General features: G+C 38.9%; 3 protein-coding genes across 5 annotated transcripts; 2 read left to right on the plus strand and 1 right to left on the minus strand.

Moving 5' to 3' along the window:
* Positions 1–135: 135 nt before the first annotated feature.
* srsf9 (serine and arginine rich splicing factor 9) lies at positions 136–4092 on the minus strand. 3 transcript variants are annotated; one of them, XM_024299462.2, is made up of 5 exons: positions 3938–4092; positions 3007–3182; positions 2674–2852; positions 955–1127; positions 136–877 (listed from the first exon to the last, which is right to left on the minus strand). In XM_024299462.2, exons 2-5 carry the CDS (start codon positions 3162–3164, stop codon positions 656–658), a joined length of 732 nt encoding a protein of 243 aa, XP_024155230.1. In that variant the 5' UTR covers positions 3165–3182; positions 3938–4092; the 3' UTR covers positions 136–655. The 3 variants fall into 3 exon arrangements, with proteins under 3 accessions (XP_024155230.1, XP_024155232.1, XP_024155231.1); XM_024299464.2 differs by having other exon boundaries at positions 3007–3185; positions 3938–4049; XM_024299463.2 differs by having other exon boundaries at positions 3007–4047.
* A 2029-nt stretch (positions 4093–6121) lies between these two features.
* On the plus strand, positions 6122–12840 carry prodha (proline dehydrogenase (oxidase) 1a). Its single transcript, XM_024299700.1, has 14 exons — positions 6122–6576; positions 6652–6860; positions 7467–7501; positions 7885–8034; positions 8105–8169; positions 8243–8359; positions 8495–8574; positions 9080–9161; positions 9309–9401; positions 9590–9736; positions 9826–10001; positions 10076–10174; positions 10397–10485; positions 12066–12840. Exons 1-14 carry the CDS (start codon positions 6241–6243, stop codon positions 12254–12256), a joined length of 1869 nt encoding a protein of 622 aa, XP_024155468.1. The 5' UTR covers positions 6122–6240; the 3' UTR covers positions 12257–12840.
* An 84-nt stretch (positions 12841–12924) lies between these two features.
* gal3st1b (galactose-3-O-sulfotransferase 1b) lies at positions 12925–16527 on the plus strand. Its single transcript, XM_024299667.2, has 4 exons — positions 12925–14262; positions 14853–14961; positions 15030–15164; positions 15242–16527. The coding sequence occupies exons 3-4, from the start codon at positions 15052–15054 to the stop codon at positions 16374–16376; spliced, it is 1248 nt and encodes a 415-aa protein (XP_024155435.1). The 5' UTR covers positions 12925–14262; positions 14853–14961; positions 15030–15051; the 3' UTR covers positions 16377–16527.
* Positions 16528–18322: the final 1795 nt, after the last annotated feature.

The raw sequence follows: 18322 nt of genomic DNA on the forward strand, positions 1-18322 counted from the left end.
GGCAGTTGAAACTATTCTATATCTTTTTTAGGCTTCTTTTTTTATTGCAAATAATAAAAATTATGCACCGGTAATTATATTTTTGTACAGCAACATTACAGAAAAAAAAAAAAGTTTCAGATCCAGGAAAAAACGTTTGTAAAAGTTTGGATTTTATTTAATAAGAAAACGTGAACATAAGATGCAAACAAACAGTTTTCACTCACTGGCCACCAGGTTAAACTTAAAAAGAGAAGTGAGGGGAAGAACACTCAAAGTCACACTAAAGTTTAACTTTTTTTACAATAATCATTAGCTCCAGACATTCGGAGAATCACCAAGTCAGGAAGCTACTGAAATGTGACAAAAGTTTCGTCAAAATATGATATGACATTCAGTCATCAGTCAATTTTATTAAAAAAAAAAAAAAAGCTGTCAGTTAAGGTTTAAATTCAAAGCCACCAATGCTGCTTGGAGATGACACATACGTGTTTAAAAGCAAACCATTTTTCTAGTTAAAGCTGTGGGAAGGCGCCGGTGACCATGGAATGTTTGGGTTCTTTTAACGATCGAGAGTCCTGTGAGAACGCCTAACATCAAGGAAAAAAACATGAGATAAAATGCTGAATTACAAAACATTTACTCCAAATATTGAAGGAAAAAAATATGAGCCTTTTTATCTGTAATGGCGTGGCAGGGGGCTGTGCTGAGGGGGGTGCCTCCTAGGGGGTGGGCTGTGCCTCATGGCATGGCGCGGTGGTGACTGGTAGCGAGGAGGAGGGGAGCCTCTGTTGTAGAACGGAGGAGAGTAGCGACCTCTGGATCTGGAACGAGAGCGTGACCGAGCCCAGTTGGAGGCTCCTCGATCCTCAAAGACGCGGATGTAAGAGGTTTCGCCCTACAAAGATCAACACAAAAAAAAGATCAATTCTCTGTTTTATAATCCAAACTCCCCAGCATAAACTGGCCAATCACCTGATGAGAACGAAACTCAGTCCGGTCCAGTCTGCGTAAAGCATACTCCATGTCCTCCCTACGGAGAAATTCCACTACACCTTCTCCGTCTCGCTGGACATCTGCAAAACAAACATCTCCTGCTTCCCGCATGTGATCTTTCAGATCCTGCCAGCTCCCAGTTGGAGGCAACCCTGGAGCAGGAGAAGACATGTGACACGCTGTTCCCTGCAGTTACATAACAGCCTGAAACGACCATTTCTTCTAAAAACACACATACAGATATGTTTAAGTTGTACAAACAATAAAGAAAAAATACAGAATTAAGCTTTAACATTTATGGATTTTGCAGCACAACAGAACTACCTGCTATCAGATAAAAATGCTTTTTAACAAATAAAAAAAATATTTATCTTACAGCTAAAAGTAGCCCAGATGTTAATTAGTAAAGTGTCATATTCTTAAAATACAACCGTCAGAGAAACACAATATCAGCAGAGAATAGTCATTAATTTATGACAATGAAAATTTCCGAATACATTAAGAAACCATGCTCAATAAAGTTGTGTGATTCTGTAAATCTGTCACAGTGCAGTTACAGTTAATTTCTAAACCACAACCCCAGTTAGACAATAATATATAGCTTTCAAGGTCTGCTGTTAGTCAATGTGTCTAAAAGTGGGGAAACAACTAGCAATTTAAATAAAAGAAAAATGACACCTACCAGTTTCTAAAACTGAAGTTGGGATTATTGAGCCAAAATGGCTGATGTTTTGCATTACATTAGATGCAGACTTGACCACATCTTCAGTCAGCCGCGAGAGAAACCTTTTTTGCCTGACTCAAGATGGCCTTTACTAGTTCTCTTGTCCTCCAGTCCGCCACGAGACACGTCTCTGCAGGACATCCTAATAGTTCCCTTGTCCTTTAGTCCGCCATGAGAGAGAAACATCTGACTCCTGACATCCATCTCCTAGTTCTTTGTCCTCCAGTCCGCCAAGAGAAACATCTGTCTACGTCTTATTACATCCATTACTAGTTATTGTGTCCTCCAGTCCGCCATGAGAGAAACATCTGTCTATGACTCATGATGTCCCCTTACTCCTGTTCTCCAGGAGAGAGAACCACTTGCCTATGTTTTATGACCTTCGTATTCTAGTTCTTTTGTCCTCCAGTCCGCCATGAGAGAGATACATCTGTCAATGAGGCATAACGAGGGTTCACTAGTTCTCTTATCTTCCAGAAGAAACACCCGACATCCAACTAATGTGTGTCCTCAGATCCACCAGGAGAACATTCGTCTATGATGTCCATTTACTAGTTCCTTTGTTCTCCACGAGATAGAGAGAATTCTATGGTTTATGACATGGATTTACTAGTTCCTTTGTCCTCCAGTCCGCCATGAGAAAGAACCATCTGTCTATGATGTTGATTCACTAGTTCTGACTTACAGGGTGAGATAAACATCTACCTTTGAGTCATGGCGTCCATTTACTAGTTTTCTCATCTTCTGGGAGAGTAACCTCTGGGCATGACTCACGATGTCCATCTCCCAGTTCCCTTGTCCTCCAGTCCGCCATAAGAGAGAACCAAATCTGACAACAACTTGATCTACTTGTCCTCCAGTCCGCCAGGGGAAAGAGGGAAGAATTTCACACTGACTGCTCTGTTCCTATCAGTCCCACTGTACTCCAGGATATGTTGAAAGGTTTAAGGCCACGACTCATGGAATCCACCTACCAGTCACTATGACCCGGAATTCAGATCTTCGAGTGGGGGGTCCAAACCTTCCTCTTGGTCCAGCTCCACCTGGGCCCATTGGGACAGGTTTACCACCAGTGGACCGAGGATACTCCACACGGAGTTTGGAGTTTCCATATACATATCCATTCCTTCCATATACAGCATCATCCGCATCCCTAAAAGAGAGTAAAGACCTCCTTACCAAAGCTCTCCTATTGGACTTACGCTCCATCCATTCCAAGCTGGTAGTTACTGGAGGTAACAAAATTGAAGGTGTCCAACAAAAGGGAATGTGACTCCACTTGCTGTAGAGCGTCCAACAAAACTCACCGTGGATCTTCAAATCGGATGAAGGCAAAAGGAATTGTTCCTCTGTTATTCTTCAGTTCAATTTCACGAATTTTTCCATATTTAAAGAAGAGATCTTCTATGTCTCTCTCCTGGACGTCTATGGGAAGATTCCCAATATAGATGCGGCCATCAGACATGGTGCTTGAAGGATGATGCTGCTGACACAGAATGGGGGGCACTTGGAGATTAAGTTCAACTGTTGCTTTTTACATGTGGGAGTGGACAGTCTTCAGGTCCTCCAGAGCAGTTCAGCAGGGAAACACGTGTGGAGACCACAGAGGCCCAATTACAGCAGTAACTTAGAAGTAAAACAATAACAGCATTTACATTGAACAATGAGCAAAGTAGTTGTCACAATTGTGATGCAACACAACTGGGGTTTGACAATTCCCTATGTGCAGATGAAAACGATAGGCGTGTCTCCCCGGGACTAAAAGCTGATTTTTTTTTAGAAGACTAAAGTACTAATTCTAAATAATCAAAGCGACACAAAGTCGAATGGCTACAAGCTGCCTGAAAACAGAAACAAAAAAATCAGAGAAGAAACGAACGCTTCTGCACTAAAACAATGTCGACGCTAATTTTAAGCTAGCATTGGCTAACAAGGCCGCGTGCTGGTAGTTTCGAAATTAAAAAAAACATTAAATAAACATTCAAGCAACTAAAAGTGATGGGCCATATTCATTTATTGTAATGTAGTGGATTTATTGTGAAATTCCGTAAATGAAATAGATTTACAAACAGGTTTGAACACAAGATATCGTCTTTGTCCACCGAGAGGTCAGCTAGTCGAGCTAAAAAAGCTAACGTTATCATTTGCATACAGTTCTTCTTATCCAGAGAAAATTTGCAAAGAAAAAGGACGACATTGAAAGACAACGAGGCACGAACAATTTAGGCGTACAATTACCTTTCTAAGTAGGTATGGCGCTTATCGGCCTAGATTTTACAACCGATCCAGCACTGCTCTTGTTAGAACAAATTGCTAGGGGGGTTAATTTCTTCTTCTACTCCTCTTATTCTGCAATTTCCGATATAAAAGACCATTACTGACACCTAGTGTTGGGTTTTAGTACTGACACAAGTAAAAGGAATTCAACACATCCTCCGTCTATCAAATGTTTAATGTGACAATTTATTAAAAAAAATGTAAATATATGATATTGATATTTTGGCCTAAACTTTACATTTTAAATGTATAGACATGTGATAATTACATTAGTAACACATTAAGTGTTTAAAAATATATTCATAGCTAGATACTAAGGTGAAAACTGAGTGTTGTGTAGAATAATTGTGTACAGTTTCTTATGCATTCTATGGTCTGTGCATATGACCCCTTGTGCTAATAAAAAGAGGTCTATCTTAGTTAAAAATATGAGTAAAAACTAGTTTTGTTTTGCATTTAAGCACATATGTATTTACATGGACAATTTCTGATTTAAAAAGAATACGCAGAAACATGCATTTTTTTGCATGTAAACATTTGCTGTGGAAATGTGAATAATCTTTGGTCAAATAACTTTTTTTCAGATAACACAATAAGCCACATCCTTCACCTTATGGGTGAAACATATTCACTGTTGTAGTGAATGAATATGTTTTTGCTGAGGTGGTGTGTGCAAGTTATTTCACCAAAATACATTTATCAGGAAAAAAAGATAAATAAAAAATGTAAAACCAGATAATACATAAAAAAAAAATTGGTCCAATCTATGACCTTTATGGTAATTATTTTTCTGCAATAACAAAAGTTAAGGATAGTGTGCAGCTTAATGCTTTTAGCTACAATTTTAAAGGAATTTTACCAAATATTACCAAAAAATTGTTGTGTTAAGTTTGTCCCATCCTATTAGTTTAACCTTTTTTGTATTTCTTCATCTGTAATCATTTAACTTACTGTGGTAGCTTAATGGATATTAAAAAATTCAGAAGGAATTTGAACAAATAACACAAAAAAGAATTAAAAGTGTTAAATTAAAAATAATTAAAAATAAAAGAATTAAAAGAATTAAAAATAAAAAGTGTTAAATTAGTCCACGTTATATTTTTATAACCTTTTGGTATTTCTTAATCTGTAGTCGTTAACGCTAGTGTGGTAGCCTACTGCTTTTTGAAGAAAATTTAAGAGAAATCTTAACAGATAAAAGCCTACAAATAAATAAATGCAATGAATCAATTTTATTTTGTTAGGTTAGTCCAGGGGTCAGCGACCTTCAACACTTAACCCTTGTGGTATCTTATGGCGTCCTACACCAAAGGATCATGTCAATGCAGCAAATGCAGTAGGAAGTGTAAAGTCATCAATGATTTAAAAAACTGTTTATTTTACTGTTTCTGGTGCATTTCATAAAAATAACCAACAAAAACTAAATCATAGCTATTGAAGTGACCGCTGCCATTAATTAAAACCATGAGACACACTTTAAATCCTTTAATTTTTTCAAAAATCTGTTCTGATCCAGGATTATAACTTATTTTGCTGTGCTTATACTGACAATAAATGATTTTCTTTGATAAATTAAGTACAGATATGTCAGTATGACGCTGATAAGCGACAGCCTTACTTACTTTTTCCTTTAAATTTTTTTAAGCATTTTACCAAAGAACCACAATGGAGGGATAAAAGAACCACGTGTGGCTTTGGAACCGCAGGTTGCAGACCACTGGGTTAGTCTTATCCTATATGTTAGTAATCTTGTTGGTATTTCTTTGTCTGTAAGGGTTAAAGTCAATTAAAGATACAGTGCTAAACACTTTTTTAGATAGTTATCCTTTTTTGTCTGAAGATATATATTTGGTTTTCATATGTCACACCCATTGTACAACAGTTTTTAAAGATAAATATTCCATTAAAATTAACTATTTTCCTTAAAGACTGTATTCTATTCTATTCTATTCTATTCTATTCTATTCTATTCTATTCTATTCTATTCTATTCTATTCTATTCTATTCACGCCTGTGATTTTCCATAAATTCTATTTTATTCACGTTTGTAATTTTCCATAAACTAAAGAACACTCTGAGAGTCTGAAGCAGTCTCAACCGGCGCGTGCAGCAACATGTGAAGCCCCGCCCCCCTGTGAGAGAGGATGACAGGCAGCCATTCCAAAGGCGCGCGCGCTCATTACACAACATCACAGCAACCGCCGTCAGAGGGTCCCCTCGTGCGCTATTAAAGGGTCTCCTCCGTCCAAACAGAGCCAGAAACCATGTCGTACTCCACGTTCGTCGCATCCCTCGCGCGGGCAAACTCAAGAAACTTGAGGAACTTCGCCGTTCCACCTGCAAGATGTCGGTCGACGGTCGCATCCCCGAAGCGACAGGAAGAGAAGGAGCAGATGGAGGAGTGCACCGTGGTGGAAGCTCAGCCATTAGAGTTGATCAGCCAGACGAAAAATGTGCCAAACACGCAGGAGAAGAGCATTCACATCGACTTTGATAACACACAGGAAGCCTACAAAAGCAAGAGGAACATCGAGCTGCTCCGGAGCCTGCTGGTCTTCAAGCTGTGCACGTTTGATGTTCTCGTTGAGAGAAACAAGGAGGTGAGTCTAAACTCAGTAGAAACGAACACAACAAGCTACCTCATCCTCAAATTTGTTATGTAACCCCCCCTGCAGCTGATGGAGCTGAGCAAGAAGCTGCTGGGTCAGCGCATGTTCGAGAAGCTCATGAAGATGACCTTCTACGGGCAGTTTGTGGCCGGGGAGGACCACAACGCCATCAAACCCCTGATCCAGAAGAACCAGGCGTTTGGGGTGGGGGCCGTGCTGGACTACAGCGTGGAGGAGGACCTGACCCAGGAGGAGGCCGAGAAAAAGGAAATGGAGTGAGTTCAGGCTTCAAGAACAACCAGGAAATGTCATTTGTGGAGCATGAAAATAACATTTCTATAACTTTTTTAAAATTAAAGTATTGATTTTATTCAAAATTTGCCTTGAAAATACATTTTTTTAGTTAGTTTTGAACAATCATTTCCACATTTATGTTGTGTTATCTTTTTTATGATTAATTTAGGTTGTTTTTCATATAAAATTCACATGACTCATTTTCAATTTCCTCTGAAAATGGTCATAAACCAAACAGTGTTTTCCTGTCAGGTTGCCAAACAGTTCTAGTTGTTCATTGGTCAATCAGGACAGACCCCTCTCCTCTGATTGGCTTAGCTGGGGACTGGCTTGAGGTGTGCTGGGTATGAGTAATCATGGTGCATGTTTATGAAAACCTACTTTCTCATATACAGCTGGATACTTGCACCACTCATGTGAGGCCTCAATAAATAAATAAATGATTAGCTCCACAGTTGCAACACTACTGGGAACAACAAGAACATGTTTTAATGGGTTTCCTGTGACTTTTATTGTGATTTATGGAAGTATGTTTGTAAATAATAGTGATTATGTGGAAACTGATGTTAATTTCTCCTTTCTTTCAGTTCCTGTGTTTCTGAAGCAGAAAAAGAAAGCCCAGGTATGTGTGGTTAATAAAAAAAAAGTTAATTCCACATGTCATATGGAAGGACAGTCTGCTTTTACAGTTGGTTGGCCACATTCTTAGGCTCAGTTTCAATTCAGTTGCGCAAACTCGACTGGTGCAGATCCGTCCTGCAGCCTGAGGGATTGGTATTCTGGTTTGACACACAACCCTCACGTCTGACTGGTTTGAGCTGGTTCTGAAATGACACAGTCAGCTGTCATGGTGACATGAAGCTCCACTTGTGAGGAGGGGTTTGGTGTCTACATCACATGTAGGGAAAAATTGCAGATTTTTTAAAAAATGTCTTGTGAATTTCAAGCTGAGCAATTTATATAACCCAGACTTAAAATTTAAAGATTTTTGTAAATTATGTTTAGGTGCTGATCATCGTGAGAAGAAGTACAAAGCTCACCGTCAGTTTGGAGACAGGCGAGGCGGCGTTATCAGCGCTCGAACCTACTTTTATGCAGATGAAGCAAAATGTGACAAGCAGATGGAGACCTTCATTAACTGCATTAAAGCTTCCAGTAAGTTAACAACATAAATGTGTGTTATTTTTGTCAGAATAAAACAGTAAAAACGTTTTCTAATTGTCAGGTGGTGCCTCCAACGACGGGTTTTCTGCCATCAAGCTGACAGCTCTCGGGCGTCCACAATTCCTTGTAAGATTGAACTAAAATTATTAAAAGTTTTTCACTACAGTTCATACAAACTTGCTGCTTTTTGTTGTTTTAGCTCCAGTTTTCGGAGGTTTTGGTTAAATGGAGGCAATTCTTTAACTACCTCGCAGCACAGCAGGGAAAGTCGGACATGTGTGTATTGGAGCAAAAGCTGGAACTGGAGCAGCTGAAGGTATGTCAGGCTGTCATGTTCACACATGTACAGCTGCTGGAGCTCACTTTTTATTCATTTGGGCTCCTCCTCCAGTAAAACTCGAATTTAATAAAAATGTGATTGTCACATTTTTTTTTTGTTTTTTTTTTGTAGGATAATTTGGCTCAACTTGGTGTTGGAGACAAAGACGACATTGAAAACTGGTTTACGGGGGAGAAGCTGGGCCTGTCGGGGTAAGACCAGTCAGCTCCTCTTCTATCTGGTGACGCCCACACGAGACTGATCTGGCTCCAGTCTGGTTTGGTTTTGAATTCCCTCTAAAATACGTAGCTGGACTATTTTTAAAATAACCAAACCCTCAGGACACTGGGTAACATTACATAATCATCGTCATCATATATGGATTCTCTGCTGAATCCCTTTTGAGGGGTGCTCAAGCCAACCCAGCTGCTGTTGGGCGAGGGTGGGGTCACCAATCTAAAGGACAATTTAGACTCATCATGAGTAATAAAATAATCACAATTTATTCATTTTTAAACAGATTTCAAGTCTTCCAAGAGCACTTTACAGAGGATATTAAAACATAAAATAGTAAAGTTACACTGATGGAAAGAGTCCAAACAGACAGGTTTTAACTAAGATTTAAAACCTGTGAAAGATATATCTATAAACATAATTCACTGTTGGTAAAGAAACAAAAAGAACAAAAAAACTCACTAATTTACATCATTTTTGCAGAACTATCGATCTGCTGGACTGGAACAGTTTGATAAATGATACAACAAAAATCTCCAACCTTCTCATGATTCCAAATCTTGAGGTGAGTAAACTGAGAAAACAAAAAGAGTTTGTAATAAACAGAAAAAATAAATCATATTGTGTTGGTAAAATTGTTGCAGCCTTCTTTCTGATAAAAACAGTTGGTAAACTGTAATTTATTTTTTTCTTTGTGCATTTATGTATGCAGACAGGCCACCTGGAACCTTTGCTGAACAAGTTCACAACCGAGGAGGAGAGTCAGATGAAGAGGATGCTGCAGAGAGTAGATGTTCTGGCCAAAGTGAGGAGGAAAAAGTCCCTTTTGTTGTTTTTTTACACATATAATGATAAATTTACTTTGAAAAATTGTGATAATAAAAATTAAGAAGTTATTAAAAAATGTTATTGTGTCATATAATATTCAATATTCTTTATTTTTGCCAAAAAAAAAACCAAAATATATTTTCTAAAAATGTTGGTTTAATCCAGCATGCTGTGGCGAACGGAGTGCGGCTAATGGTGGATGCCGAGCAGACGTACTTCCAGCCGGCCATCAGCCGACTGACGCTGGAGATGCAGCGGAAATTCAACCGAGAAAAGCCGGTGATTTTCAACACCTACCAGTGCTACTTAAAGGTGAGACAACAGAACCATTCCCTTGAACAATAAGTTTCAAAAAATATGTTCAAAAGATGTAAAAATAATGTGTTGTTTTCACCGTTCAGGAAGCCTACGACAACGTGACTCTGGACGTGGAGCTTTCCCGGAGGGAAGGCTGGTATTTCGGTGCAAAACTGGTCCGTGGAGCTTACATGTACCAAGAGCGAGCCAGGGCGCAGGAAATTGGCTATGAAGATCCAATAAACCCCGACTATGAAGCCACTAACAGGATGTATCATAAGTAAGTCTTGAATAAAATGTAGTACTTTTGCCAAAAGTCTTTTTAAATCCTCAGCGTCTTTCCTGTTTGTCCAGGTGTTTGGATTACGTGCTGGAAGAGATCGAGCACAGCAGGAAGGCGAACGTCATGGTGGCGACGCACAATGAGGACACAGTGAAGTTCACTCTGGAAAAGTACGGCACATTCGTTTTGAACGCTTTTAAAAGATGGTTGAATGCACACAAATTCTTTAAATCCAGATTTAGTTTGAACTTCAATCCCTTTCATTAGGATTAACTCCTGTGGAGTTTCGACACCCCTCTAAGCCCCGGGGTAACGGGGGTTATGGATTGAGAATACTACACTCACACGCTGATTAGATAACAGGTTTGAACTCTAATGTCTGTGTTTTCCAGGATGAATGAAATGGGCCTCTCCCCCACCGAGAATAAAGTTTACTTTGGACAGCTGCTCGGGATGTGTGACCAGATCAGCTTCCCGCTAGGTGGGTTGCCGTCAGCTCTTCCAATGAAATCCATCGGTTTGTTAGGAAATCGCTGAAGCTTGTGTCATACGCTTTAAAAAGTTGATGAAAGCGCGCTCCCTGCAGACGTCAGCGCTCAGAACAGACCGGCTGCTACCAGCTCAGCTGGTGACCTTAGAAACGCTCTCCGCCACTCGCATCCGTGTCATGAGCAAACACCGTCTCTAAGACAGGACGTCAGGAGCGTGGATCCCAAATGGGAACATGTCTTATCATCTGTGTCCGTTGGTTGGCACTGCCCTGCTCTGACCGGTACATGGTGTACGGTGTGTTTAGGAAGCACAGAGAGAAAGACAACAGAACAGCGGAGGCGGTGACCTTGATGAAGACGAGGAGGATGACAGAGCACAACAAGTGCTAATGAAAACAGGCCCATGCACACATCTCTATGGCTCAAAACTAGAGGAAAGATTTACTGCATAATATTGTTGTCAGTGTTGGTTTATTATAGTAATTACAATCTCAGCGAGGCAAGATGCTGCTGTTTTGGATTGGTGCAGTAAAAAGAGCGTCTTTGGGCTCCCAAACTACTCCCTAGGGTTTTTTTTTTTTTGTTTTTTTTTTGCTTTTAATTTATTATCAACAATATAAGACAAAATGAAGACAAAAATGAAAAAAAAGTAACAATAAAAGATAAAATGAATAAATAAAGTAAAACATGTTTATGTTCATGTAAAGTGTAGACTAAATATGTTGTTTTTCTGACCAACATCGACTGAGCTTTACAGTTTTCTTGAAGTCATGAGGTTTTGACCGCCTGGATGTATATCAACAACCAGCAGATGTCCCCATTTCTAACTGAAATGATTCGAGCAGAATCTCATCAGTGCTTCCTGAAGCATCGATTTGGCCATCTTTAGTGCACTGAGCTGACTAAATACTGCCGGGAGTGATTGCTGATGGACAACAGGAGTAAGGCTTCTTTAGTGACAGCAGGGGCTGATGGGAAGTGTAGTGTGTAGACCCAGGAAGTGGATGATAGTTTCTACTGATGGCCAGTAGGGAGACGGGACCGATTTATGACAATGTACTAGTCTCATACCTACAACTGAAACTTCACATGTTCACTGAACTCTGACGTGGGGTGTTTTTGAGAGACGGAGACTGAGAACACAAGACATTTTGAATTTTGAGCCATTTATATAAGGTTGTGATGCAGTTACTTTAATAAATCGGTGTGAAAAATGATCATCTTGGTTTACAGATGGCTTCTTAAAGTCATTATGTTGTTGAATTAATGTCTGTAACTTTCAAATGTTTCTATTTTATGGGTTTTCTAGGTAATTATTGAAGCCTTTTACAGTTAATAAAAAAAAACATCATAACCTTCAAGCAGTCGACTGGAGGGTTACTCTGTCATTTACAACTAGAACTCAATGTCAGTCTGTTTCCTTTCAAGGCAAAAAAAAAAAATTACCTGCATATAAAAAAGTGTTCTTTTAAACTAGCATGAAAAGAGCTCCAAGTGCATTGTGGGTCATTACTCTAACTCAGTACTTGGGGGAGACATTCAACATATTTCTGCTCTTTCGTTAAAACAGGTCAGGCGGGTTTCCCTGTTTACAAATACGTTCCATACGGCCCCGTCAACGAGGTGATACCGTACCTGTCCCGCCGCGCTCAGGAGAACCGCGGCTTCATGAAGGGATCGCAGCGAGAGCGCAGCCTGCTCTGGAAGGAGCTGAAGCGCAGGCTGCTCTCCGGGCAGGTCTTCTACACGCCCGTTTACTGATGGATGAGCCGGGACGTACCCACAATCTGCATTCCACCGTGTAGCGTGTAGCATTGGCTGCTGTTTGTACAGGAAGGCCGCTGTTTAGGAGGAAACTTGAAAGAGACTAGAAAGCAAAACACTCTTGTTACAGTGAAATATTTCAATAGGGTGGCTTAATTTGTTCATTTTAATTAGAGCCAATAATGCAAAAAAGCTTTTAGTTAACATGACAGACTTTTAATCTCTGCAGGTTCTCACTCTGGAGGGTAGTGAAAGTGAAAATGTGTTTTGCAAGTTTCCAAAAAGTGCTTTATGAGTTTAAATATGCAGAGTTAGCTGATCCCTGAAGTGCCTTCTTGATATTTAACTCTTTTTGCAGAAACACAGGTTGGGAGTTTACTTTATTTTGTATTTTTTGTGCATAAACAGCACTCCTAGGTCCTTGTACATTTTAATAGAAATTTGTAGTATTAGTTTAGGATTGACTCATTTTGAATGCATCTTTTAAATGATGTTTGTTTTAAATTGTGAAGTATTTCTTTTAGTTTGACTTATTTCTTTTTAAGAATGATCATTTCCAATAAATGTGTACATTTGAAATACTGAAGTCTCAAATTGTTTTCTTTTACACATTGGTGAGTTAATGAACTCTTAACTTTGAAACTGTTCTACTGCCAGGGATTTTTTTTTCCTAGAAAGAACTGACTGAAGCAATTCGGTGAATTCTTTTCAGGAAACACTCACGCTCCATTTGCTGGCACAAGCTGGATGGAGCCGTTGCTGCAGTATTCTGTGAAGTCAAGAACGGCCTCCAGTTACTAAAACCAACCATTCAAATGACACAAAAAACTCCAGCAAATCCAGGAAAGTACCAGACTTTCTGAGAACCATCTCTCACTTGTAACATTTGGCTGAAACAGTCTGCGCTTTTGAAGAAGAAAAAAGTGTCTCCTGGTATGGGTGTGTCTGATCCATCGCTTTACACACTCTTTCCAAATGTGTAAGTCGTGCTTTGAAAGTCTGGTTTTACTGAAAGAATAAATAAAAGGGTTTATGAGAGGATGATTGTGTCGAACTCCCGAAGGGGTGTTCCGTTTCTAGCTTTATTTTTCTAAACAAAAGTGTCCTTTTTTGCAGATATTCTAATAAAAGATGTAATATAAACCCCTGCAGTGTTAAACATTGTTCTTTTCTTTCCTTAAAAATGTGACAAAAACTAATTTTGCATGAATGTTTTGTTGTTTTTTCCACTATCTAATAAGCCAATTCAAGGAATTGACTTGTTTTTAATATGGAAAATAAAAATGAACTCATTTAAATGCACCTAAAGGGGTGTAATAATTAACAAAAATCCATAAAAAGCATCTGGGTGTGTAATCATTGAGTTTCCATTACTGCTGCTTCTCCTGCCACCATCTTTTATTACAACAATCTCCTATTTGCTCTTATCCTTCAACAAAACAGAGTGTCGGTTTGTTTTCTGAAGAACTCTTTAATCCCAGTGACACCTACTATTTGGTTACATAGACAGGGAGGGACAGGGAGCTGAGGCTGGCTCGCCGCCTCATGCATGCATGATTCAGTCCCAGGTACAGACAAGTGGAACCTAAGCAGCACCACCGCCTAAATACCTACCAGGCTGCTGAGAGACAGTCCAGCTCAGACTGTCCTTTCTGTTTGGACCTGAGGGTTTCAGTTTCTGCAGTCACATATAACACTGTCACACGATCTATACCCAGAGGAGACACCATTGTGTGAGTCTAAAAAAAGCTTTACTCTTAACTCCATCTGTTGATAAATACTACAGATCCATGATATGTGTGAGCACATATCAACGGATATGTAGACTTTAAAGAAGAAGAAGAAGAAAAAAAAGCACTTATGGGAGGAGAAATCCATCTTTTAGCTTCCCAAGTAGCCAATAAGACATCCCTTGTGGGAGTGAGCACAACAAAACCAGATGCGTCTCATTCTGTAGAAGCAATCTGCAAAAACTACAGGGATGACTGTACAGCCATTGACAGGTAAATATTTTTACGTTCTTATCTCTGAATCACCTGTGAGTCTCTTTTTTACATTTACAGGAACTGTTTTGTTTTTTTTTTTAAGAAAAGGAAACTGTTTAAATAAAGATTTACATTCGTGTTTTGTACAAATGCCAACAATAAGGTGGTAAGAAATGTACCGGATCACATTACAAAACTTGCTGAGATTTGATGGAATGTCGTTTTATCAGTAAACGGCATGTTTCAGGTGCACATACGAGTTATTTTTTGCTTCTAGGGTTCTGGTATTTACAGTTTAACCCCTTGATGCCTCATTTTATTTCCAAAAATAACAAATGAATAGCACGATCAATGCAATTCCAGCAGATTTTGAAGGAGAAAAGCTGTGCTTTTCTTGATTCAAAAATTACAGTCAATCAATGAACATGGTGCTAAAGGGTTAAAACAAAGTAAGATTATTGTTCCTTGCTGACCTGCTGCCAGTTGAAATGGAAATTTTTGAGAGCCGTACACATGTGTCATGTGTCAACATGAGGGCTGCGTGGTTGTATCAGTTGAAAAAAGGATGATGCAGAAGATCTCACTCTTATCTTTGTTCTCTATCACAGTTCTGAATCTGACAGGATAATCTCCTTCCGAGCTGGTCCTTCTTCAACCCTGATTTGATTGAACAAAAACTGCTAAGTAACTACGGAAGCTGCTGTCATCCCAGTGGAGGTAAGACAAGACATAACTGACGAGGTTTCTACAGATTTCTGAGCCGAACAACATTTCGTTTGTTTCAGGTCTCTGCTGGGATTTTTAGCCATGTTTTGGATGAAATGCACCGTCGGGATACGAGGACTAATTTCTTGGATTTTCCTCACCAACATCATGCTGATTCTGTATTGCTTCATCGGCTCAAATCAAATGAATTTAAGGTAATTATTTTTTTTTCAATATTTAAAACAACATTACATGTTTTGATTCATAAACGTATGAAGAACTTCACTTGCAGTGACTCCAAAGAGGACACCTGCCCTCTCAGCATGGAGAAATCCAATTCAATGGGGTCCCCCCAACCCCCCAAGACAGAGTGCTCCCCCAAAACGAACATCATGTTCATGAAAACTCATAAAACCGCCAGCAGCACCATCCTCAACATCCTCTTCAGGTTTGGGGAGAAACTCAAGCTGAAGTTTGCCTTTCCCAACGGACGGAATGACTTCTTCTACCCGTCACCTTTCCAGGCCTCCCAGGTGATGAACTACAGGCCGGGGGGGTGTTACAACATCGTCTGCAACCACATGCGCTTCAATCAGCAGGAAGTGGCCAAACTCCTGCCGGCGGATGCGGTGTACATCACCATACTGCGAGACCCGGTGGATCTCTTTGAGTCGTCCTTCCATTACTACCACAAAGCAGTTCCCTTCACGTGGTCCATCGACGGGGAGAACAAGCTGGCAGAGTTTCTGCAGAATCCTCAGGCCTTCTACAGTCCTGAGGCTTTCAACTCCTTCTATCTGAAGAACATACTCACCTTCGACTTCGGCTTCGACAACAACCTCGAAGCGGACGACCCACAGGTCACGGAACACATTCACTACCTGTCTGAGCGGTTTGACCTCGTCCTCATAGTAGAATATTTCGAGGAATCTCTCATCCTGCTTAAGGATTTACTCTGCTGGAGCACGGAGGACATCTTGTACTTTAAACTCAACGCCCGGAGGAGCTCGTCGGTGTCCAAGCTGGACCCCGAGCTGAGAGCCAAAGCATTACAGTGGAACGGAGCAGACTGGAAACTTTATCAGCACTTCAACGCTTCCTTCTGGGCCAGAGTGGAGGCTTATGGGAGAGAGAGGATGAATCGGGACGTACAAGAGCTGAGGAGAAGAAACGAGGAGATGAGGGCCAGGTGTGTCGAGGGAGGGGCTGCGGTTGAAGCCCAGAACATTCACAGCAGACATCTGTTGCCGTGGCAGCCGATTGGAGAGAAATCCATCCTCGGATACAACTTAAGGAAAGATATTGAGCCTAATTTCAGGAATATATGTGAGAAAATGCTGACACCAGAAATACAATATATGTCAGATTTGGGAGTGAGCCTGTGGGTCACTAAACTGTGGGGTTGGTTTATAGACATCATTAGTTAATGTCATACTACTTTTTTAAATGATGTAGTCAAGGTTTCAGTTGGCATTTAGAGGATAAGAAGTATGGAGCTATTTTGAGGCTTTAAATACTTGAAACCCAAATAAAACATTTTCAAAAAAAATATTGGTGTTTAGCCAAAACAAATTTTAAATGTCCAAAATTGTTTGCTATTCTAAAATAAATGTAATTATTTTTCACTTCAAATGTTCTGTTTTTTAGGTTCCAAAAGTCAAAATTTCAATTTCAAAACTTTTTATTCAGTGTCATATATGTTTTCACTTTTAAGTCTTTTTTTTAAACTTTGAATCTGATCATTTCAGTTTTAAAACTTTTGGCCCGTTGTGCCGCATTGGTGCGGGGCTAATACGAAGGGCCAATCTTAAATCTTGAGTTTTGAAACCTAAACAACAGAACATTTGAAGCGGAAAATAATTACGTTTATTTTAGAACAGCAAAAAGTTTTGGACACTTAATTCTTTTTCAAAATGTTTTATTTGGGTTTCCATATTTATAGCCCCAAAATAGTTCCATATGTAGATTACAGACTAATTTACATTAGATTCAACATTAATATCTTGTTAATTTGTCACATGAATCCTGAGAGGAGAATATGAAACTGTGATGGTGCACCGTGTTTATGAGTGAAAACCTGAGTAGTATTGACATGCAGAGTGAGAGAAAACCTCTTTGTGGGCATTGTGGATTAATAGGATTAATGTGAAAAGATTAAGTAACTTTATTCAAATAGATCACTTCTATTACAAGCAAAAAGTGATGTAGCTTCAGATAGCACAGTTCTTTTTAAAATCATGAATACGCAAACACTGTTTACTATGCTTGAAGTGAAATCGACTGCAAAAATATGTAGCTCATGTTTCATTGTCTAGATTTGGATATAATCATGACTTTTTTTCACTCTCTGCCAGTTAACTACATTGTTTAAAGCTCGTATGTTTTTAAAATGTTTTCTATTTTCACAGAAATAATGGTGTTTTTGATCCAGTTCATTACCGTTTTTCTGCATTCCATCAACCTGAAAATAGTGCATGTGTATTTCAATGTGACTAATTGCGCCCTCTTGTGGATCATTTATGAATCTCAAAAAATATTGTTTTGGACACCAACAATTTTGTGACTGATAAGCTATGGTTATTGTATTCCACAATTTATCCATTAAAAAAAACAAGAGAATGCAAACCAGCTTGTGTCAATGTGAAGCTCATACAAGCTATTGTACTTTTTTTAATGATAGTTTCTTTAGTTTACACTAGTAGTTTTTAACTGCATTGGACACTCGTTTGTGTTTTTGAATTTAGATCATAAATGTATTCCCATTAGTGGAACATTATGTCTCTCACTTGTCTTTGTACTTGTCTACCTTTAATGTGTCATTGTTACAGAAGAGATTTTTAAAGTTGCCAGTGTTCTTTTTAGCCAGTATTTATCTTAAATTAATTCAAGAGAGACATGTCTCCCAGAGTGCCTAAATGGTTCAATAATGGATGGTGAAATAAACCCTTTTTGAATTTGAAAGTGCTGATTTTATGAAAATAAAATATAAAACAAATATTTGAGTCCTCATTGTTCCTTCAATTGTTTTCCGAATGAATTTTTACCCATATCCTAACTCGTAACAGATTTATGGAAAGTAGGTTTAAAACTAATAAATGTGACTGCTAGAGAATGGAAATTGTCAATACTTTCATAAGATTGATTAAAAATACACTAATTTACCAAATTACAAACTAACAAAAATGAAACTAAGTCTAAAATTTGATACAAGTATGTTTGATGATTTTACTTGCTAAACAAACTTTTAAAACTTGCATTTCCTGCATAAATGTAATTGTATATATCAAGAACTAAAATTGGTTATGAGGGAAGAGATGTTAACCCCTGACAAATAAAATTGGGTACAGTACTTTTTTTTTTTTTTTTTTTTTAA

The sequence above is a fragment of the Oryzias melastigma genome, linkage group LG12 (assembly GCF_002922805.2).
Source record: "Oryzias melastigma strain HK-1 linkage group LG12, ASM292280v2, whole genome shotgun sequence".
Taxonomy (NCBI): Eukaryota; Metazoa; Chordata; class Actinopteri; order Beloniformes; family Adrianichthyidae; genus Oryzias; species Oryzias melastigma.